The following is a 25,384-nucleotide window of genomic DNA, read 5'->3' as shown; positions in this document are numbered from 1 at the left end:
GCACTAGCGAAATCGACAAGTTATCGTGGTCAAACAGCAGGAACAAATCATATCCGAAGATATACTACGAGGATTGTAATTTACTTTATGGACGCTTCTTCATGATGTATTATGCCCTGTAGGGTCTTTTACTACCTCTGCATGTAATTGACACAAACAGCAGGAACGAATCATATCCCAGGATATACTATGAGGATTGTAATTTACTTTAAGGACGCTTCTTCGTGATGTATTATGCCCTGTAGGCCCTTGTTACTATCACTGCATGAAATTGTCACAAAATAAATTAGAAACAGTTTTTCCCTATTTTAGGGGCGCATTACTTTTGAGCAGTTGTTGCAAAGCTCTTACATACAAGTTCGATGTTTCAACGTACTTACACGAAAGATTATAATTAATTTAGAGAAGAAATGATAATTAAATAGACACCCTAGCTGCAAGCAGGCGTTGATACACTTCGTTGGGGACATGTTGAAAATGTGTGCCCCGCCCGGGACTCGAACCCGGGATCTCCTGCTTACATGGCTGACGCTCTATCCATCTTTTTTTTTATGCTCTACCATTTTTTTATTAGTTATAACATTCTACAGTAGTACATATTTTTCAACTGACATTTAAAAGTAATAAAACAAAGGTTCCTTGGCATTTTAGAAAAAAAAAAATCCAAGTCTAAACCAGATAGTGATGTTCGTCACTTGATCGTATTTGTTTTTCAAAGATCAAATTGTCTCTCGTTTCTTCATGTTCTGAATCGCATCATCGAAAATGGAGTTCACATGACTGTTCTTCTGAGCCACCGCGGGCACAGAGGATAGTGCATCTGCAGGGACTTATCCCTTGCACGCTCCCCGTGAGATCCACATTCCCAACATGTCCACAACACTACATTCGTAGTGCGTCCCCTTGCGGGGAGCGTGCAAGGGATAAGTCCCTGCAGACGCATTCTTCTCTGTGCCCGCGGTGGCTCAGATGGATAGAGCGTCTGCCCTGTAAGCAGGAGATTCTGGGTTCGAGTCCTGGTTGGGGAACACATTTTCAACATGTCCCCAAAGAAGTGTATCAACGCCTGCTTGCAGCTAGGGTGTCTATTTAATTATCATTTCATTTCTAGCAAAGCTGCATGGACATCCACGGTAACTGTTCTTTCGGGAACAGATACTACCGTCATATATAGTTCATTTAGAGAAATTTGTTGATTAAGCTATATATGTCTTTGTTCACAATTATATTTGATTTTCGTTCATCATTGGTTTAAATGTGACTGTATGCAATTTCCTTAAAGTAACCTGTAAATGTTTGTTCTATTATTGTGGAAGCACTTCATTTTTGAATGGCTGTTCACAAACCATAATAATGGAGTAAAACCTTACATGACTTTGTCTGTGGTTGCGTGATCTTTCGCGTTACAGTCATATTTATTAATGAGTATATCAATAACTACCGGTATACATTCTATGGCTCTGTGATGCTTCGTTAAACAACTGGTAGAAAGTTGTCTGCGAATTTTCTATTTCACAGATCTTTCTGTTCAGTTAAAAGTGTGTCCGATTGGTCTTTTAGATGGATGGAAATTTCAGTTTCTTCCCTCATTTCCATTATTTTAGCTTCCTGTAACTGTTAAATGCGATACAAAGTTGGATGGGCTACTGTCGCTCGTTGCCGTAAGTTCTTTAAATCGTGTGCTAACTTTCCTTCCTGTTTGTTCAACACAAAATTTTGAGCGTTCTTCGCTGTTAATTTTGTAGATTCCTGATTGCGAAAATGGCTATTATTTCCCTGTTATGTGTCTCAATAATCGTTGATTGTTGGTGCTCGTGTAGTTAATGTATAAGTTTGCATTCTTGAAACATCGAATAATTTTGTCGTGAACAATACTTAAATATGGCCATACAAAAACTTTGTTTTTCTGTTGTTCGTTTGTGTCTATATGACGGTTATGTCGAACATTATTAAGAATTGTCACCGTCCAAGCAGTAACATAAATGACAACGTATATACTATTTGATAGGACAGATATCATATTCTATCATATTAACTGACACGCATTTCATTGCTATCGTTGTACGTAACATGCCATTGGCTATGGACTATAAACCCCAAAACCGGTTTTGCGCAAATAAACATTTCTAGTGCAGCTCATGGTGTGTAGAAGATGTACTATATTAAACAAGAGAGTTGATAGTATACAGCCCTGACGAACGCCTTTACTAATTGTCATTACCGGTTACCTCACCTTCTTTTTATGTCTCACGCAATCAAAGGCTTTTTTTATACTCGATTAAACAAGCGCAGACATCGATAGTTATGTATCTGCACCTCTGAACTAATACGTTTAAGGAGTGCTTCACGAATTCCAAGTCAGTTTCGGGACCCAAACTGGATCACGTCCATTTGGGATTCACATTTCTTGTAAATCCGTGCGTGTAGGCCTATCATTCGCAGTGAGACATAAAACTAATCGTACGATACTCATCGCACTGTGAGGAGTTGGTCTTCGTCGGAAGTGATACGAATGTTGATGTCAGCCGGGTATCTTTCCTGAGGCACAGATAACATTAAACAAAGAAGGAGGCAGTATTCGAAGAAGACTGTGCTATCATTACCCTGCCACCAACGTGTATATTGCAGAGTGATGATGAGACTCATCAATTTTCATTTCAAGTTACATTCGAGGCAGTGCGCGGTGTCAGTTGATTTACTTCGTTGTTTTTGTCAGATGCAAAAAATGTTCAAATGTGTGTGAAATCTTATGGGACTTAACTGCTAAGGTCATCAGTCCCTAAGCTTACACACTACTTAACCTAAATTATCCTAAGGACAAACACACACACCCATGCCCGAGGGAGGACTCGAACACCTCCGCCGGGACCAGCCGCACAGTCTATGAGTGCAGCGCCTTAGACCGCTTGGCCTTTTTTTTTTTTTTTTTTTTTTTTTTTTTTTTTTTTTTTTTTTTTTTTTTTTTTTTTTTTTTTTGTCAGATGCATCGCTGATGTTCCTTGCATCTATCCTCTAATGTTCTGATTTCTGATAGTCTGCCCGACGTAAGACATGCCGTATTCGCTAGAAATGCGATACACACGCGGCTCTCGGTAACCTAGATCATCTTTAACATTATAAAGAACATTTTTGAAAAAATTAAACAGTCAACATAAAAATATCGAGTTCACAATGGAGGTTGGCAACAAATCCATAAACGTCTTAGATCTCACCATGGACATCAGTACACACACACATTATTTCAAAATTTACAGAAAAACTACGACTACAGACACAGTAATACCCTCTTGCTCACAATACCCCATAGCTCATAAACATGGAGCTTTCCTCTCAACGGTACACCGTCTCATATCCATCCCCATGTTCAGAGATGATTTTAAAGCGGAGTTAGATACAATAAAATTTATTGCCACAGCCAATGGCTACAATCCAGTTCTTATTGACCACATCTTGCACAGGAAACAAAAACGGAAAATTATACCCCTCCTCTATGCCCCACCTGCTTCCCCATCCACTGTCTGCAAGAAATGGTGTACACTACCATTTCTAGGTGAGGTATCACAGATTGTAGCCAAAGCACTGAAATCCTACAAGTGTAGGCTTTCCTACTATGTCAGGAACACGACAGCCCAGTGTGTTTTTAATACCAAAGATAAGATCCAGTCATTATCCAACAGTGGGGTATACAAAATCACCTGTTCTGATTGTGACAAATTTTACATTGGTCAGTCACGCAGAGACATGGCAACTAGACTGGCTGAACATGAACGCAGCTGGAGGTTGGAGAATTCTGACTCTGCATTTGCTGAGCATGTACTGAGTGAGGGTCACAGCTACCAGCCAGTGTCCCGTGTGCTTCAGCTAGCAAACAAAGGCCATAAACTCAACCTGCTGTAAGCCCTGGAAATTAACAAACATCTTGCTCACAGTCCAGATATAATCCTAAATGACCAGACACAGCTCAACACTACCCTCTCCTAAACTTCATATAATCATCTCTGTTGTTCATTACTTCCCACACTGTCTCTTCCTACATATTCCCATTTTCCTGTATTCATTAAGTTCTTTTGTCTTGAAGTTGTCTTTGTATTCCATATAGACTGTAGTTTCAATAGCTAAGGCTTTCTTTTAACTGGTACCTGTATAACTGTCCATGTTTAACACCCCTTGTAATTGTCTCATCAAATATTGTTCGTATTTTTCTTTGTTCATTTATTTAATGCAAACTGTTACATAGCCACTGTTTGATTATAATGTTAATGTTAAAATGCAGTACCAACACACTCTCAAAGAGTGTGGTGGTAGGTTCTCTCAAACGCCTCCATTTTCCTGCATTTATTTATTTCTGTTATCTTATTTATATTGCTTAAGTTCCTTATACATTCTGTAGCTACACTGATAATTGTCTCTTCTTTTAATTGGTTTGTGTCTCACTCTCCATGTTTCATACCTCCTGATGTAGCCTTGTCTAGTACTAATTTTATTTTATTTCATTAGTTTTGTTTATTAATAGAAACTGTTATGTAGGCATGCTATTCCTATTTTGTGTTAAAGGTTTTCCTGTCTACTCCATTGTTATTTATGTACTGTTCAGTTTTTACTTTTTCATTTGCATTGCAACCACACTGTCAAAGATGTTACTTACTCTATGTTTCTACTTCAGTTTAGTCGTGTTACTTCTCTTCCAATGTTATTTGCAAATATTATAACTTCTTTGGTGATAATACTCAGTAAATGCCTGAAGATGGCCTTGCAAGCCGAAAACCGGTTAACACAATAAAAGTAATATTGTAGAACAAAAGCAAACTGGTGCTTTTCATTTATTATAATGAAGACTTTTCGACAGAACATGCGGAAGCACGTCATTAAGTAGCCGTCTTTTTTTATTCCCTCAATATGCGAATGGAACAAGACAGAAAATGGATCATATTGGAACGAATTATCATCCGCTGTGTACTGAGCAGTGGGCTGCAGAGTGTATGTGTGAATGTACATTCGACTTAGCATTCAAACACCTTGTATTCTGCATTGTCGAAGGCTTTTTGTAGATGTAAAAACGCTACGGTCCCAAACTGAGTTTTCCTTGATCGCCCCACCATTACTACATGCAAAGCCCGAACTAAGATCATCGGACAAAAACTTAATCACTTCAATGCGCTCTCATCGATAGATCCTCAAGCCTTTGCATACTGCGCAGCGATCGAGTCATGTGCTCAACTGTGTGCGCACTGCCTCTGCGGGAGCGTAAGGCAGTAGTGATCAGTGGGACACCTATGTTTCAAGCGGACATTGTTCGTAAACATGGGTAATTTAAGGACATGACATAGAGGCTAAGCGGGGCAATCGTGTTTAGCGGTGCCCATGGCATACAGTGTGCGGAGTTGCTGGATTTGTTGGTGTCCCGCAGCCGACCGTTCAACGTGTCTACAAGCAGTCGTGTAACACACGTGACCTCGAACATAACGCCAGAATTGTGGTCGGAAAAAGATCCTGACTGAGAGGTACCGGAGACACGTTTCACAAGATAGCGACTGGAACTGTATGCAGTGAACACCTGGAGCCCGTCATCTCGCAAGAGGCCATCGCTCGCACAGTCACATAAAGACGACAACAGCAAGGTTCATCGGGCTAGAAGAATACGTGACTAGTTTTCTGATCACTTCCCCCACCCCCCTTTTATTACGTCTCGACTGGGCTGCAGAATCACCTGACTTGAACCCTGCAGATGATCTGTGAGACGTGTTGGAACAGTGAGCCGACAGCAGCATCCCCGCAATTTGGTGTAAATGCGCAATCAAAACCTCAGCGACTGGCCTAACCTAGACGCGACGTACCTACACAACCTTGTGGACTCTCTCCCTTACCGAATCCAGGTCTACCGGTGGAATTGCATGGTATTAAATGATGCTTGTAATGATTTTTCTAGGGGTGACTAATTTTCTGTCCGATGAGTTTATTTCCCTCCTGCCGTTACCTACACTCATATTCGTATAGTAACTCTTCACTCCTGAATAACTTATGACAAAAGTTCACTCGCTGTTGCTCATTTTACTCGGTAGTGAACCAATGTACCTTCGATACCAGCATCGCCAATTTTAATCGATTTCGTGCGTGTTCTTTGCTGGGCCACACGACCGCATGAGGGGAGGACAGTAAACTCCAGACGTAAGATGACCGGGAACAGCGCGTGACGATTGTGGTCGGACAGTGAAAACAGTGTCGTAAAGTCCCGCAAATTATGCATTGTGTGCAGTGGCAAAAGGTCTCTGGAGATAAGCCACGTGCCAACACGGACTCACGTTCAGCCGCTCAAACATCACGCTCCGACACGACGCCTGATGTCTGGCACGAGATCAAGGCGGAACCTTGAGGGCCGGTCAACCCGTTTAGTTAGCTTCCAAGATTGAAATTTTTCATTTCGTTTGGAGCGAGCTGTAATGAATCTGGGGATACGTAACTTCCGCAAGAGATTTCCTAAGTTCCGCATTATTGTTTAGCGTAATGGTTCCCAACCTTTCTGAGACTGTTATCCCAGAGTGCAATCAGATACCAGTATTTCTTCCGTCGCCCCCTCCCCCCTCCCCCCCCCCCTCCTTCTTCAGGCAACATTAGCGCACTTTAGAACGCACGGGAGTTTCTTTTGAACACTTACATTTTTAAAATGGCGAAAGATAAATGATATTTAGTTTCGAAAGGTGTTTTATTAAATCACGACCGTTGCTATTCACAATATACATAAATGACCTTGTGGATGACATCGGAAGTTCACTGAGGCTTTTTGCAGATGATGCTGTGGTGTATCGAGAGGTTGTAACAATGGAAAATTGTACTGAAACGCAGGAGGATCTGCAGCGAATTGACGCATGGTGCAGGGAATGGCAATTGAATCTCAATGTAGACAAGTGTAATGTGCTGCGAATACATAGAAAGATAGATCCCTTAACATTTAGCTACAATATAGCAGGTCAGCAACTGGAAGCAGTTAATTCCATAAATTATCTGGGAGTACGCATTAGGAGTGATTTAAAATGGAATGATCATATAAAGTTGATCGTCGGTAAAGCAGATGCCAGACTGAGATTCATTGAAAGAATCCTAAGGAAATGCAATCCGAAAACAAAGGAAGTAGGTTACAGTACGTTTGTTCGCCCACTGCTTGAATACTGCTCAGCAGTGTGGGATCCGTACCAGATAGGGTTGATAGAAGAGATAGAGAAGATCCAACGGAGAGCAGCGCAATCAGTGAAACAATTAGTACTGATTTTTTCTAATTTAATGAGTAATGAAGCATTTCTCAGTGTGTCGCGAGTGCTACCAACGCCTCCTTCTCAGCAAAGAAGCGAACTATCCACTTTGTGAGTAGACGCTTGTTATAAAATTTGCTTCCTCTGCATCATCCCTCTCCTCGGCGAAAGTTGCATCACCCTCACCGTGCACACAGATTTAAAATCAACCAGGTTAAAATCTGAGCACTATGTTTACTGTTTGTAAATCACTTGAGTACAGAACGCCTTAATTCTGAACTGACGGAAACCGGAAGACTTCAAGCTGTCAATGCGTTGTTTCTTATCTTTGCTACGGAGAACAGTTATAATAATAATAACAAAAATAATACTGTGTAGGCTCCAGTTCATTGTAGTAGCTATTATATAGCTACTGTTCTGTTTTGCAGCGAATTAGATCATTTATCTGTTGCGAAAGTGAATAATGAAGCAATTTTTGGTCCCGTCCGTGAACCACTTACAACTGGAAGGAGGCCTTTTCAAAAGATAGTTGTGCGTATGTTACCCGTATGTCTCAATTTTTCTGTCATCTGTCACAGACGCATCGGTCAAAGCACAAAGGATGCGTCTAGTGGGTGGGTGGACATGTAAGGAAGATGACGTCCATATACACTCAAAAAGAAAAAAAAAGGACGCACCAGCATGGAATTATCCGAATAGGATGGAAACCGGTAGATGTGATGTGCATGTAGAGAGAAACAAATGACTGTAATTTCAGAAAAAATGGATGATTTATTCGAAAGGAAGAACTTCACATACACGTTGGTCCACCTATAGCTCTTACGCAAGCATTTATTCGGCTTGGCATTGATCAGCAGAGTTTTTGGATGTCCTCCTAAGGGATATCCTGCCAAATTCTGTCCAACTGGCGGGTTAGATCGTCAAATTCCCGAGATGGCTGGGGGGGGGAGGGGGGGGGGGGTACTACCCATAATGCTTCAAATGATCTCAATTGGGGAGAGATTTCCGACCTTCCTGGCCAAGGGAGAGTTTTGCAAGCACGACGACAAGCAGTAGAAACTCTCGCCGCATGCGGACGGGCTTTATCTTGCTGAAATGTAAGTCCAGGATAGTTTGCCATGAAGGGCAACAGAACGGAACGTAGAATATCATTGACGTACTGCTGTGCCACAAGGGCGCTGAGGATGACACTCAAAATGGTCCTGCTTTGAAAGTAAATGTCACGCCAGATCATTACTCCTAGCTGTTGGGCCGTATGGTTGGCGACAATCAGGTTGGTATCGCACTGCCTGCGGCGTCTACAGACACGCCTGCGCTGATCATCGGGGCTTCGTTCAAAGCGGGACTAGAAGACATTTCTACTCCATTCAATGAGATTCCAAGCCAAAAACGTGTCTAGAGACGCCCCGTACAGCGGCGGGATGCCAGCCTGACTGTCGCTTCCACACTGTCCGACAGCTAGGAGTGATGGTCTTGGGTGCCATTTCATTTCATAGCAGGATGCCTTTGGTTGTCACCCTCGGTACCCTTACAGCACAGCGGTACGCTGACGATATTCTGCGTCCCGTTTCGTTGTCCCTCCTGAGAAGCCATCCTGGGCTTGCATTCCAGCAAGATAATGTCCACCCGCAAGCGGCAAGAGTTTCTACTGCTTGTGTTCTTATCTTGGCGAGCAAAATCGCCTGATTTCCCCCCAACTGAGAACGTTTGGAGCATTATAGGCAGGTCCCTCCAACCAGCTCGGGATTTTGATGATCTAAAGCGTCAATTTGATAGAATTTGGCATGATATCCCTCAGAGGACATCCAACAACTCTATTAGTCAATTACAAGCCGAATAACTGCTTGCATAAAGGCTAGAGGTGGACCAACGCGTTAATGACTTGCTCAATTTGTGAGTCTCTCATTCTAAAGTAAATAATCTAAACTTTCTTAAACTGCAATAGTTTGTCTATACATGTACATCACATCTATCGACTTCCGTCAACTTTCGTGATGCGTCAACTTTTTGCTGTTTTTATTGTATCTGAAATGTAAACTTTTCGATTATTCCCTCTCTAAATGGGCTCAGATTTCACCCATTCCATAGCTTAATAAGAGTTACATTACTATTTCCAACACTATCCATGTTAAAGTTACTGTATTCTCGTGCATTTTAGAGAAGTGTTCTGCGTGTTGTCTTTGCATTTGATTGATACATCAGCAAGTAACGAATTTTTTCAGGCATGGCTGGATAATCTCGTTAATCGTAACAAGTCCGCACACCTAGCTGCTATTGTTCTTCTACAGTGCCCGCATTTGAGAAGGTCCCAGACCAAAAGGTCTAGGGAATTGAGGACTGGTGAACTTGGAGGCTAACGTGGAGGTTTCGCCTGATCTGCTCATCTCACACACAGTTGGCGCTTTATATTTTCGTCTTACATCAGTACAAAGCGTTCCGCCATGCCTGTACCTCATTCCCCAAACACGACCCATTAGTAAAACTTGAGCCCAGTTACAGGTAGCCTTAACCAAAAAGTTTATACTTTTTAAACACATTTGGACAATATTTTATACTGAAGTCAAAAATAGTTCAAATGGCTCTGAGCACTATGCGACTTAGCTTCTGAGGTCATCAGTCGCCTAGAACTTAGAACTAATTAAACTTAATTAACCTAAGGACATCACACAGATCCATGCCCGATGCAGGATTCGAACCTGCGACCGTAGCGGTCGCTCGGTTCCAGACTGCAGCGCCTAGAACCGCACGGCCACTCCGGCCGGCTACGGAAGTCAGTGGAGCCTCGAAACCATACTCTCGGAGTTATTTTGCTAACGGCTCGTTTGCAAACCCGTGTTTACTGTAGCGTTTTTTGCTTCTATAATATGCAGTGAGACGAAAACGAGACAGATAGGAAAAAGGAAACTGTTTATTATTTCGAAAGTAATCGCCATACCTGTTCATACATTTATTCCACTGTGAGACAAGACAATGGAAAAATATTTGAATTTGCCTACGCAACCGTGATTGCAGCCAGCCGTGCACCTCTTCGTATGAAGCAAATAGACGACCACGGATGTCTTTATTCAGGGCTCCAAAAGTATGGTAATCGTATGGTGACAGATCGGGACTCTACGGAGGATGTGTAAGGGCTTTTCAGCGAAACTTCCGCAGCGTATTCGTCACAACCTTGTCAGGGCTGTCATTATCCTGCAACAGAATGATACCGTCCGTGAACATTCCTGGGCATTTCGACTAGATTGAGTACTTTAATTAATGTACATTAGTACGTGGACACTATGCAAAAACTAAGCGCGCCGTCAAGTCCAGCAACCAGGAATGTTGACGGATGGCATTTCCTGTTGTAGAATAATATCCGCGCCCGCATCTCGTGGTCGTGCGGTAGCGTTCTCGCTTCCCACGCCCGGGTTCCCGGGTTCGATTCCCGGCGGGGTCAGGGATTTTCTCTACCTCGTGATGGCTGGGTGTTGTGTGCTGTCCTTAGGTTAGTTAGGTTTAAGTAGTTCTAAGTTCTAGGGGACTTATGACCACAGCAGTTGAGTCCCATAGTGCTCAGAGCCATTTGAACCAATAATATCCGCCCACATGTTGCCAAGGTTGTTTCGAGAGCGCTACAGAACTTCCGCTGTGAAGCCCTTACACTTTCTCCATACAGTCCCGATCTCCCCCTTTCCACATTTTTGGAACCATGAAGAAAGACATAATCCGCCTGGGGTCAGTTGCCTTCCAACAGCCACCGCCGATCCCAAGGAGGAGGGTTGGGCATTGGGCTAACTATCCAGTCCCGTAAAAAGGTGTTTGTTACAAAACACAACCTTGCCTTGGACATGGACGGATGTAATGGAAGACGAAAAGTGCAATGGGGTATGGCCTACGATTTAAAAATTTAAATTTTGGGTCTTGGCATATTCAAAGACTATGTAGATCAGGAACCATCCAGAGTATGGTCTCAGAAATTAAGCATTACAATGTGGACTTTGTGGCAGTACAAGAGACAAGATGGCTGGGTGAGGGTACTCTCAAAGAAAATAAACATGTGCTATTTCATGGAGAGTGTGTAGATAAACTAATTCGGTTCTCGTTTTGTGATACATCACAAAGCAGAAAATTCAGTTAAAGAATTCAAAGTTGTTAACAAAAGAATATCCTACATAGTAGTCGAAAACCAAGTGTCAGGCATCTCACTTATCAGTATTCACGTCCACACAGAAGACAAAAGTCCGCAGCTCGTGGTCGTGGGGTAGTGTTCTCGCTTCCCGCGCCCGGGTTCCCGGGTTCGATTCCCGCGGGGTCAGGGATTTTCTCTGCCTCGTGATGACTGGGCGTTGTGTGATGTCCTTAGGTTAGTTAGGTTTAAGTAGTTCTAAGTTCTAGGGGACTGATGACCATAGATGTTAAGTCCCATAGTGCTCAGAGCCACAGAGGACAAAACAGACGAGGAAGAGTTCTGTGACCAACTAGAACAAACAATTAAGAGCACGCCAGCTAGAAATATCAAGGTAGTTCTGAGAGATTTTAAAGCAAAAGCAGGCAAAGAGTAATTATATATACCAGCAATAGGAAGGCACTTTTTCACGACGAGAACAATGAGAATGGTCAGAGAATGATCAACTTATCTATCTCAAAGAACCTGAGAGTAAGTTCGACTTACTTCGAACACAAGAAATACGCAATGGAACGCGGTGCTCACCGAATAGAAAGACTACCAACCAGATACATCACGTCTTAGTGGACTAGCACTATAGCCAGAGAGTTGTGGACATTTCAGATCGTACAGAGGAGCCGACTGTGCACTTCCTCATTGTGCGTAGACTTAAACTGATGTTCACCTGCATGTATAGGAAGAAGAAGGAGACAGTAGAACCTGCTTTCAATGTCGGGAAACTGAGAAAAAAATGCAGTTAAACAACAATATGGTACAGAAATAAAAAACCATTTTTAGATCCTAGAAAGCCTAGAAGCAAGACAAAACGTAGATGAAAAGAAGGAAGAAATAAAGGTTACAGTACTAAGTGTAGCGGAGGATACGTTGGGAAGAAAGAAGAGAATGAAGAAGAGAGAATGATTCAATGAGACGTGACAGAAGGCTAAAAGAAAGAGAAGGAACATGAGGAAGGAGTGGCTGGCTGACAGGGAAAGCAAGCAGACAAGGCGACATTTTCTCAACATCGGATGGGAGACAAAACGAATCCTGAGAACGGAGAAGTGAATATATCTAATAGGTTTATTAGAACAAGTTGAAGCAGAGAGCCACGACAACAATTCAAGACAATTTTTACAATGAATCGAAAATCGCTAATGTGAATTTTAGAGCCCAACCTATTTCATTAAAGATAAGAACAGCAACTTGGCAAACGACAAGGAGAGAATTGTAGAAAAATGGAGAGCATACTTCTTAAAACTCTTGAATCGTCCAGACCCAGATGAAATGCTACCTGCAGACACCACGGAGGAAAGGAAAGATGAAGAAGAATGGGAAATTACTGAAGAAGATGGGAAGATTGCAATAAAAAATCTCAGAAACAACAAGGCCTCAGGGGAGGACAGAGTAACAGGAGATTTAATCAATGACGGAGGAGAGAGCTTGCAATTAGAAATATATAAACTGATCCAGATGATATGGAAGAATGATGCATTGCGTGAATAATGTAAATTGAGCATAGTATGCCCGATATAAAAGAAGTGAAGCAAAATGGAATTTGGTATCCACAGAGGTATCAGCCTGCTGAATGCAACCTACAAGGTACTTTCTATCATTATCCTCAGAAAATTACAACGATTCATAGAGAATAACATACAGGAATATCAAGCTGGTTTCGACCAAACTGATCGACAATAGATAGCATTCTCACCGTAAGACAACTGTCTGAAAAACACTAAGAATATGATGAAAATATTTATATCAACGTGCTACGACAGCATCCATAGGAACAGCCTATACAATGCACTATGTAACTTCACAATCCCTGAGAAGCTAGTGAGAATGGTGCAAACTTGTGGGGATGGATCAAGGGCAGCTGTGCGTTTGCGAGAGTTCGCGAGAGAAAAGTTCGAGACTGAGACAGGTGTTCTGTACAACGTCATGTGGGCAACAGGAATTGGCTGGAGTACAGATGGATGGCAATTTCAATTGTCTAGCACATGCAGATGATAAAGTACTGCTAAGTGAGTCAGTCCATGAGTTGAAAGAAATGTACAAGGAAATGGACAACTATTCACAGAAGATTGGGTTAAAGCCGACTCAAGACGAAACGGAGTTCTTGTAATTAGGACGAAGACAAGAGCAGCAAGAGTTCCTTGAGATACATGGCATGAGGTTCAAGAGAGTTCACCAGTTCAAATGCTTGAGATCTTGCTTTACCAGCAACAACAACATAGAAATAGAGTTCAAGGAAAGAATAGCAGTGGGAATTAAATGCTTGTATTCTCTCACGGAGACGCCCAACTCAAAACCTATTTCAGCGAATACTGAGATGAAAATCTATAAAACGGTGATATGCCCAGCCGTCGTGTACGGTTCAGAAATATGGAGCAAGTCAAAACGCGAAAATGAAAAAGTATTAATATTTGAAAGGAAAGTAATGAGGAAAATATTGTGACCAATCTTAGATAACAGAGAATGGAGAAGGTGGGGAACGAGGAAATCTACCTCTTGATGCAACAACCAAAAGTAGTACTGAAGCTGAAGAGCAAAAGAATCCAGTGGGAAGGCCATGTAGCCCGCATGCCAGAAGCATGACAAGCGAAGAAAGCATTTGAAGGGAAACCAAACACCAGACGCCACATAGGACGACCAAGGCAGCGCTAGCTGGACGACGTGGCGGAGGACCTAGCAGCGCTGGAGCCTGAAGACACCTGGAGGAACCGAGCACAAAACAGAAAGGAATGGAGGCAGTTTGTGGAATTAGCGCGTGGTCTACAGGGTCTGTGACTGCTGGATATGTATGTACGAAGAAAAACCTTCGTGGGCGTCGATTTGCTCCGGACGAAGAGGTGCACGTCTGGGTACCATCATTGTTCCATAGCGTAATACTAATAACCCAAGGGAAATTCTCTCTATTCCAAATTGACTCTGTGGATGCCGATCCCACTATTAATACACTACTGGCCATTAAAATTGCTACACCAAGAAGAAATGGGAATCCTATGACTTACACAATTGGTTGGTTCAAATGGCTCTGAGCACTATGGGACTCAACATCTGAGGTCATCAGTCCCCTAGAACTTAGAGCTACTTAAACCTAACTAACCTAAGGACATCACATACATCCATGCCCGGGGCAGGATCCGAACCTGCGACCGTAGCGGTCGCGCGGTTCCAGACTGAAGCGCCTAGAACTGCTCGGCCACACCGGCCGGCGGTTATTCATTGGACAAATATATTACACTAGAATTGACATGTGATTACATTTTCACGCAATTTGGGTGCATAGATCCTGAGAAATCAGTACCCAGAACAACCACCTCTGGCCGTAATAACGGCCTTGATACGCCTAGGCATTGAGACAAACAGAGCTTGGATGGCGTGTACAGGTACAGCTGCCCATGCAGCTTCAACAAGATACCACAGTTCATCAAGAGTAGTGACTGGCGTATTGTGACGAGCCAGCTGCACGGCCACCATTGAGCAGACGTTTTCAATAGGTGAGAGATCTGGAGAATGTGCTGGCCAGGGCAGCAGTCGAAAAAAATCACTGCTCACACCTGTCTAGAAGAAGGGTAGTAGAAGTGAAACTACAGTCCAGTATCCTTGACATAGATTTGTTGTAGAATCTTAGAACATATCCTGAGCTCAAACATAATGAGGTATCTTGAACAGGATGACCTCCTCAATGCCAATCAGTAAGGGTTCCGAAAACATCGATTACATGAAATCCAATTCGCACTTTTCTCACATGACATACTGAAAGCTTTGGATCAAGGCAATCAGGTAGTGCAATATTTCATGATTTCTGAAAAGCATAAGACTCAGTACCACACCTACGCTTATTGTCAAAAGTACGATCGTATGGGGTATCACGTGAAATTTTTGACTGGATTGAGGACTTTATGCTAGGTAGGACATAGCATGTTATCTTGGATGGAGAGTCATCGTCAGATATAGAAGTAGCTTCGGGCGTGGCCCAGGGAAATTTCTTGGGACCCTTGCTGTTCATGTTGTATATTAATGACCTAGCAGACAATATTAATAGTAGCATCAAGCTTCTTGCAGGTGGTGCAGTTATCTATAATGAAGTACTATCAGAAAGAAGCTGCGTAAACATTCAGTCAGATCTTGATAAGATTTCAAAGTGATGCAAAGATCGGCACCTTGCTTCAAACGTTCAGAAATGTAAAACTGTGCACTTCACAAAACGAAAAAACGTGGTATCCTACGACTTACACAAATATCTGGGTGTAACACTTTGTAGGGATATCAAATGGAATAACCACATAGGCTCAGTCTTGCGAAAAGTTAAGTGGTAGACTTCGGTTTGTTGGTAGAATATTAGGGAAGTACAATCACAATACAGAAGAGGTTGCTTAAAAATCGCTCCTGCAACCAGTTCTAGAATAGTGTGTGGACCGGTACCAAATAGGACTAACAGGCAATATTGAACGTACATGTATACAGAGAAGGGCAGCACGAATGGGCATAAGTTTGTTCAATCCGTGGGAGAGTGTCACAGAGGTACTGAAGAAACTGAACTGGAAAACTCTTGGAGATAGACGTAAACTGTCCCGAGAAAGTCTGTTAAGAAAGTTTCGAGAACCGGGTTTAAATGATTACTCTAGGAATATACTACCATCCTTTACGTATTGCTCCCATAGGGACCGTGAAGATAAAATTAGAATAATCGCTGCCCGCACGGATGCATTCACACAATAATTCTTCCCGCGCTCCATACATGAATGGAACGGGAAGAAACCCCAATGACAGGTACAACGGGTCGTACCCTATGCCACGCACCTCACTGTGGTTTGCAGAGTATAGATACATAGGTTGATGAAGATTGTGAAAAACATAGGCTCCAGAGTCATGGTATTCTGCTCGTCGGGGAATGAGGTGTGATGAAGTATTCTGTGGAAGTGTTACGCAACCAAGGGCGTACGGATTTGGAGAACACAATTCCGTAACGAGACAATGCCACGGATAGTATTGCATGATCTAGTTTAGAGATTGCTGTACACACCGGTAACTCTAATACCCAGTAGCACGTCCGCTTGCGCTGATGCATGCCTGTATTCGTCGTGGCATACTATCCACGAGTCCATCAAGGCACTGTTGGTCCAGATTGTTCCACTCCTCAACGGCGATTCGGTGTAGATCCCTCAGAGTGGTTGGTGGGTCACATATCAATTTATTCCAGGCATGTTTGATATGCTGGCCACTCTAGTCGAGCAATGTCGTTATCCTGATGGAAGTCATTCACAAGATGCGCACGATGGGGGCGCGAATTGTTGTCCATGAAGAAGAAAGTCTCGCCAATATGCTGCCGATATGGTTGCACTATCTGTCGGAGGATGGCATTCACGTATCGTACAGCCATTACGACGCCTTCCATGACCACCAGCGGTGTACGTCGGCCCCACATAATGCCATCCCAAAACATCAGGGACCCTCCACCTTGCTGCATTCGCTGGACAGTGTTTCTAAGGCGTTCAGCCTGACTAGGTTGCCACCAAACATGTCTCCGATGATTGTCTGGTTGAAGGCATATGCGACACTCATCGGTGAAGAGAACGTGATGCCAATACTAAGCAGTCCATTCGGCATGTTATTGGGCCCATCTGTACCATGATGCATGGTGTCGTGTTTGCAAAGATGGACCTCGCCATGGACGTCGGGAGTGAAGTTGCGCATCATGCAGCCTATTGCGCACAGTTTGAGTCATAACACAACGTCCTGTGGCTGCACGAAAGGCATTATTCAGCATGGTGATGTTGCTGTCAGGATTCCTCCGAGCCATAATCCGTAGGTAGCGGTCATCCACAGCAGTAGTAGCCCTTGGGCGGCCTGAGCGAGGCATGTCATCGACAGTTCCTGTCACTCTGTATCTCCTCCATGTCCGAACAACATCCCTTTGGTTCACTCCGAGACGCCTAGACACTTCCCCTGCTGAGAGCCCTTCCTGGCACAAAGTAACCATGCGGAAGCGATCGACCCGCGGTATTGTCCGTCTAGGCATGGTTGAACTGCAGATAACACGAGCCATGTACCTCCTTCCTGGTGGAATGACTGGAACTTATCTGTTGTTAGACCACCTCCGTCTAACAGGCGCTGCTCATGCATGGTTGTTTACATCTTAGGGCGGGTTTAGTTATATCTCTGAACACTCAAAGGGACTGTGTCTGTGATACAATATCCACAGTCAACGTCTATCTTCAGGAGTTCTGGGAACCGTGGTGATGCAAAACTTTTTTTGATGTGTGGATATTCATAAATGCATAATACTACCAAATGCATAATACTACCAAACTTTACTAGAAATACTTCGCTAGTTAGGTATATCCATTGCTCGACGTATAGCAGCAACAACATGATGTTGCCCGATACAATATTAATCACGTTCGAAGCCGTCCTCGCACTGGGCAAGGCAGCTAACGTTGACGTGGACGAGATATCCTACCTCACGAGAGATGGCGGCGTCTGCATACTGGGTGTAGAGAGCCTATATAGAGGGATGTGCTATTTAACGTGATTTTTGCTCTCTAAGCGGATCAAGCGACCGTTGTCGGCTTTATTTGGCTCGCAAACCGCACAGTTTCTCTATCAGGGTGGACGCCTGTAAAATAACTGTGTTAACTCGCGAAACAGATTCTGTACTTGTCGATGGCTTGAAGAGTGAACTGCTGGAAGTGGAATACTAAAAAACGCTGTGCAACGGTCTGAGATACATACTTGTTGAAGTCATTCGTTAACTCGATCGTATTTTCATCTAATTTTCGGTTTTAAATTTAATATAGTTAAGATTGTTGTTGTTGTTGTTGTGCTCTTCAATCCTGAGACTGGTTTGATGCAGCTCTCCGTGCTACTCTATCCTGTGCGAGCTTCTTCATCCCCCAGTACTTACTGCAACCTACATCCTTCTGAATCTGCTCAGTGTATTCATCTCTTGGTCTCCCTCTACGATTTTTACCCTCCACGCTGCCCTCCAATTCTAAATTTGTGACCCCTTGATGCCTCAGGACATGTCCTTCTTGTCAAGTTATGCCACAAACTCCTCTTCTCTCCAATTCTGTTCAATACCTCCTCATTAGCTATGTGATCTACCCATCTAATCTTCAGAATTCTTCTGTAGCACTACATTTCGAAAGCTTCTATTCTCTTACTGTCCAAACTATTTATCATCCACGTTTCACTTCCATACATGGCTACACTCCATACAAATACTTTCAGAAACGACTTCCTGACACTTAAATCTATACTCGATGTTAACAAATTTCTCTTCTTCAGAAACGCTTTCCTTGCCATTGCCAGTCTACATTTTATATCCTCTCTACTTTGACTGCATAGTTAAGATATAGCGTCTAATGTCAGTTTGTGCATGCGTAATATCCATAATCTCAATGCTTTCCAGTAGAGTGCTGAAGATTTGTTCCCATATAGTAAGCCCGGTATTGTCCGAAATATATAATTCATCACCAACTCAAGTCATTTTTCCAGAGAGACTAAAATATGTCGTTGTTAAACCCCTCTTTAAGAAAGATGGTAAGAGAATGTCAGGAACTACTGACCTATTTCACTGCTGACATCATTTTCCAGATTTTTTGAGAAAGTGATGTATTCTGGAACAGTATCTCACCTTGGCAACAATAATATCCTCAGAAAATCACAGTTGGAGTTCCAGAAGGATTTACATGTTGACACACCAGATATTACAAGCATTAAATAACAAAATAGCATCGGTAGGTATTTTCTGTGACCTAGCCAAGGTATTTGATTGTCTGAATCATAGTATACTCCTAGATAAATTGAAGTTTTATGGGACTGATGGTATGGCCAACCAATGGATCATGTCATATCTAACCAAAAGAATGCTGCAAGTTGTCCCTAGTACTAATACAACCACAGGATCCAGGAACATAATTCTGACTGGGGAGAAATAACGTATGGGGTTCCTCATGGCTCAATCTTATGTCTACTACTGTTTCTGACATAGACTATGTAAATGATCTACCATCTAACGTACTACAAGCAGAATTATTTTGGCAGATGACACCAGTATTGTAATCAATCCCAGCATACATACAGAAATGGAAGAAATGTCAAACAAAGTTCTCAAAAGTATCGTTGACTGGTTTTCTGCGAATGGTCTCATCCCGAATTTCACAAAGACACATCTGCACCTCTAGGGGTACTGCACCAGTGATACGTGTAACACATGGCGATGAAATAATACATAGGGTGGAAACTTCAAAATTCTTAGTTGTTCACATTGATGAGAATTTAAACTGGAAAAATCACTTTTTGGAATTCCTAAAACAACTTAGTTCAGCCACATTCGCACTTAGAATCATAACAAATTCTGGGGAGAGAGAAATCAGTAAGTTGACATATTTTGCTTATTTTCATTTAGTAATGTCAGGAATTATTTTCTGTGGTAACTCATCTTTAAGAAAGAATGTCTTCATTGCCCAAAAACATGCTGTAAGATTAATATGTGGTGCTCATCCGCGATCATCGTTTAAGGGAGTGGACATTCTGACTACTGCTTCAAAGTATATTTATTCTCTCATGAAGTTTGTTGTAAATAATCCACTACAGTTCAAAAGGAACAATGAGGTACATAATTACAATACTAGAAAAAATGAAATTCATTACTCAACATTAAGGTTGTCTTTAGCACAGAAAGGGGTGCACAACACTACAACAAAGGTTTTTGACCGCTTACTCAGTGATATAAAATGTCTAACAGCAAAGTAAAATCTGAAGATAAATTGAAAAAGTTTCTCCTTGACAACTCCTTGTATTATGTAGAAGAATTTCCGTGTTTGTAATGTGTAAAAGCTGGTGCGTAGAAATTGCCAACTCAATCTGTATATCTTGTTTTCATTTCAAGGAAAAAATAATTATATGGTGATGTTTAGAGTACAAATAGATTTACAAATTAATTTGCAATATGAATGTAAAATGACTCGTTCCACATCATGAGGATTTATCGTGCAAAATGACCCACGGAACATGAAAGTAGCTAACTAACTAGCTGAATTGACTACCGACCCTCTGAAATAACGTACGTCATCACATATGTATAAAAATTGCAAGGTCGAGATTAGTTTCGTAATTTCATTCAAATGGAAGCAACAAATTTTTCGAAGCAGCTGACATCACTGAGAAAGACATTTACCGGCAAGATACAAACCTTAGCGAGTCCATAAAGTTAGAGATCCCTACACATATTTTTCAGGAAGTTTCATAACAGCAAAAACTTCCAGTGTGTAACTTGTATTTACTTTCAAAGACTGGGAGTCACGTTAAGGTTTCTGGCCGCAGGGGAAACATTCCAGTCCTTGATCTTTGCAACAAGAATTGCAAAAAATACATTTTTTATATTAAATGAATCGTCTTTTAAGATAATGCTTCCGTTAAATGAATAAGAAAGACACAGAGTCTTTTAGAAAACAAAAGATGAGAAAAAGATATTTCGAAGGAAATGCGGCCGATCCCTCTACGTTTAACTTCACTACTGTGGGCCGAGCACATTACGCTACCTGCCGCGCTACAAATTCGACTTACTAAATTACCGTATATGGTATACACTCCGTAAAGACTGTAACTACAAATGTCATTATTTGATATTTAATATACAAATTGTAGCAAACATGCGCGCGATTGATATATCATTGTGATGTATCATTGAAACTTTCGTAGAAAACAGATTTTCACAGTAAAAACATCAACTACTGGAAGTCTTTTCTCAGACCAGCTGATATCTAGTTTCCCGTCATTTTATTATAACAAATCGCAACTAAAACGACACGCTTTCGAGAGATCCTCAGCTTATATTGATACCACTAACTCTGTGAGAAAGAAAACCCAGTAATTACGATGTTTATCGCCATACAATATGAAGGGGGGGGGGGGGTACTCTAATCTGTTTGTGACGCAAAACGATATCACATCTCACTGGTCACGTTCCTCTCCACGAGGCAAAAATCTGACACACGAGATTCTTTATTTCACGCTCGGCAGTGTAGTGGAACATGGAATCCCATGCTGTGACGTCACCAGCTCCTCGTCTACGTGCGTTGTCAGGTCCCTTGAGAGGGCGGCTTTAAAGATATTTATGTTTTTCTAGTAACCTGACACTGAACACGTTTCGTCTAGTCTTGGCCTATCGTAGACACATAACGGAAAGTGCTGACACTGCGGCGGCTGCTGACGTGTAATTTAGTGATTGGTTACTGGCAATCATCAGTACATTTGCCACGTGACGAAACCACAATACCTTCTCCAGGGAATTTCCCGGTACAAGTTGCCAACCCTTAAAAATGTAATCACTTGCAAGGGCGTGAACTTGTGAAATCTTACGTACCGCTAAAGTTGTTTTTGCAGTAAATCCAGCAGAATATGAGGTCTCATGCCTACCTGTTGGGAACTGTGCTGCAGCCAACTTTTATTTTCATCATTTCCAATGGGATTTTCCGTCCCTTTGTCATAGAGATCAGTGGAGACTGAAAATTATTGGTCCATCTGTACGTGGGTTGTTGGAAGGAACTGTTCGCCTTCTGAAACGAATGATACGATCTAACTTAGCAAACACGGAAAATCTGAATCGCGATGGAACAAGGGGGACGTAAGCATCAAATCTACTGTATTAAACTCTAACCGTACAATGTATTATATTTTAATTAATAAAGAGAGAGAAGGAAAGAATTCAATTTAAAAATAGGTTCTGTATGTTAGTAGAGTGAGTTATTCCTCGTCCTAAATACTTTCATAGTTGGGCGCATTTGTTCGTTTACGGTTACAGAGGATTTCAGCATTTGAGGCCCGTCGAATTTCTCTCACAGGGTCGCAACATCACCCTGTTGACGAGGGAAAACAATACAGTATGTCCTGCTAAAGCTTAACTTGTGGCATAGATTTTATGTCCCGTTCGAAGTTCCATAAAGCTACTAGGTTTCCGAGGTTTAACTGGAAGACTAGTCCAGTATTAAAATGGTTCAAATAGCTCTAAGCACTATGGGACTTAACTTCTGAGGTCATCAGTCCCCTAGAACTTAGAACTACTTAAACCTAAGTAACCTAAGGACATCACACACATCCATGCCCGAGGCAGGATTCGAACCTGCGCCGTAGCGGTCGCGCAGTTCCAGACTGTAGCGCATAGAACCACTCGGCCACACCGTCCGGCTGTTTGGTATTAGCGGGGGGGGGAAAAAAGGAAACGCTTATTATCAATCATATCAATGTTCGCAATTTAAATGACATCATAGATTACCTGATATTTACACATAAAATCTTACTTTATGACATCTGACGAAATAGTAGTTCACGTAAGGAGTCTGAGGAGTTTACCCAGCTTTCGAAATTTCCTCCAAGCTTCTCGATCAGCAGAAACAATAGCCAAGCGGAACAGAACATCCCAATCACTCAAGTATGAAATCACGAAAACAATTTAAAAAGCAGCTATGACATATCTCCGAGTCAATTGTGTATTGATCGTTATAAAAAAACATTGTACGTACGTAAGAACTGATTTTATCTTGTAACTTGTAAATATTACATCGATGAACAAAATTATTTAAGTCACCTGACAGTTGCGTTCATTCCACAGACGTTGGCAGCCGTGGGCCATGTGGCGTAAGGCCGGAGTACCGTAAGCGCGACCGGTGAATGTGTGTCAACGAAACAGTTGTGAATGCTGTGGGTTTTGTAAGAGTAGGTAACCTATTTTATTTGCGCGACCAACGAGAAGAGAAGAAATGGCGAAGAAGAGTGTGTTTTTAACATATCTATTATGGTTAGTTGGTGGTGTCTTTGGTTTGCATCACTTGTACTTAGGAAGAGATTTGCAGGCTTTTCTGTGGTGTTGTACCCTCGGTGGATATGTTGGATGTGGTTGGCTGCGAGATATAGTTTTTATCCCGGAATATGTGGCAGATGCAAATGAAGATGAGAAGTTTATGGAAAAGTACGTCGAAAAAATCAGGAAACATAATACAGTAAGTATTCAGTGTTTCATTAAATACTGTGCTTGCTAATTAAGCATTATATCTATTGATGTTTTCATTACATCATTTATTGTGATAAAGTTAAATGCTCTAGATAGCAACGACGAATAGTAATAGACATTTGTTACCTTCAGTTCCGTAATAAAGAACTTCTAATATATGCATTTTTGCGCTGTTAGCTGCAGATGATTTGTGGGGACATAGCGTATTAACAATGGTTGACGAACTTGTCAAATGTTTGTCAATACCTTTTTTTTTCAGGGTGTCATAAGATCTTTTCGGCAAAATAGTTACATATCATTGGCCTTTGAGCACAGAAGTGCTCTGACAATGTAATCTTGTCACCTAACGTTCCCAACAATAGAACATCTGCTGTCAGAAGTTACTCAATGTTATAGTTAAATTTTTTGTATTTTAATTTTTTATTTCAGTAGCTCTATCAGTAGGAAAACAGATCAAATAAATTGTGACACTCAAGTGACATGTCTGTCTGCGTTGCTGTATTCTATGATCGGAAAAGCCCAATGGGGAGGGTATGAAAGAAACTAACTTTTTGAAAATTAAATCTTCGTGCAATATACTTATGACTTGCCCAATTTCAGCCTCCATTCTCACTGACGAGGTACACAGGAATGATAATTGTGGCCTACGTATTTACCTCTGTTTTGATGTTAGCCATACCAGAAGAAGAAGTTGGTGGTATTGACTGGAACTGGTTGGTTGTCTTCGTGCCTCTTGCATGTGCCTTAGGTGAGAAATAATTTAAAATTCCTACCTGAGCATCATTTAATGAGTGTTCCAAAATGAAGTGTGCTATAAACATTTTATCTTTCTGTCTCAAAGAAATAAATGTGCTCTAACAAATAGCAAACATAATGATGGAATTTGTGTTTCATTGATAAGTGAAACATTTGTGAATAATGTTCCTTTTAAATACAGAATTGTATGATGACCATATGCTGCGGACATTTAATTTATTTGGATACAGTGTATCAGTTCAGTCTCATGGCCTGCTCTGCATGAAGTATTTAATCACTGGATTTCTGAGTCCAACTGTCTGGATCTTAATGGAAATATTACATGAACTTTTTCTAAACCAAACTCAACAATAAAGCAGTCAATTTCACAATAATTTTGCGTGTGTGGCAGCTTTAACTGATTTGCTCTGTAATTCAGTACATTTCATGTATTGTTATTTTTTGGATTTACCTTTGTATGAGCTAAGGGCGAAAGCAAGAATAATAGAAACACACATTATTCATAAGTTAGGGAGTTACCTCTCCACACAAGTTACTGAGATACTGAATAGCTGCAAAGGAGGAGAGGGTCTGGAGCGCAGCATTAGGGTCATAAACAGTTAGTCTGAGAGGCCTTGTGAAAGATGCACTCAAAAAACTCAAAGTTATAACTTAAGTAATTTACAGGGCACTGATGATTCAGAGGAGGACACCTACTTAATGAATAAAAAGACAATCAGTGGGAGCACAACGGACATCCATTGATAGCAGAGAAGTTTTTGTCATATATCTAGCTTTCACATGTCAAGTATCAAAACTACTGAATTTAAGAAGTTGTTTCTCTGTTAGGAGAAAGATACTGATAGGGATAAAAACTACAGTAACACATAACTAGAGGATGCTAGTAAAACATTTGTTCTGAGGCATAAATTGTAAGACACCAAAGCCAAACAAGATTAAGATACCAAATTCAAGATTTGAATTCTGGAATACTACAGGTTTGGAAGTTCAGTCTTAGCAATCACAGTCACTTTTCCTCCTGTGATATTGAGTCGTGACTGTTGCAGCAAGATTTGATTTTGATTTTTTTGTGTTTGATCCTGTTGATTACATATGTACACAAGTTGTACTAGTAATATCTACAACTACACAAATACTCAATAAGCCACCGTACAGTGCGTATTGGAGGGTACCCTGTACCACTACTTGTCATTTCCTTTCCTGTTCACTCGTGTTTAGAGC

At 41.6% G+C, this 25,384-nt stretch overlaps 1 protein-coding gene across 1 annotated transcript in view; it reads left to right on the top strand.

Annotated features, from left to right (window-relative positions):
• The first annotated feature begins 23,039 nt into the window (after nucleotides 1-23,039).
• The window catches only part of LOC124612607 (dnaJ homolog subfamily C member 22), a 62,906-nt gene continuing 60,561 nt past the window's right edge, over nucleotides 23,040-25,384 (top strand). Inside the window, exons 1-2 of the mRNA XM_047140900.1 lie at nucleotides 23,040-23,396; nucleotides 24,008-24,155. Coding sequence (XP_046996856.1) covers nucleotides 23,157-23,396; nucleotides 24,008-24,155 — 388 coding nt within the window. The 5' untranslated portion in view covers nucleotides 23,040-23,156. The remainder of the gene's footprint in view (nucleotides 23,397-24,007; nucleotides 24,156-25,384) is intronic.

The sequence above is a fragment of the Schistocerca americana genome, chromosome 4 (assembly GCF_021461395.2).
Source record: "Schistocerca americana isolate TAMUIC-IGC-003095 chromosome 4, iqSchAmer2.1, whole genome shotgun sequence".
In the NCBI taxonomy this organism is placed as follows: domain Eukaryota; kingdom Metazoa; phylum Arthropoda; class Insecta; order Orthoptera; family Acrididae; genus Schistocerca; species Schistocerca americana.
The sequence above is the reverse complement of the archived record's forward strand: the minus strand, read 5'-3'. Positions and strand labels throughout refer to the sequence as shown.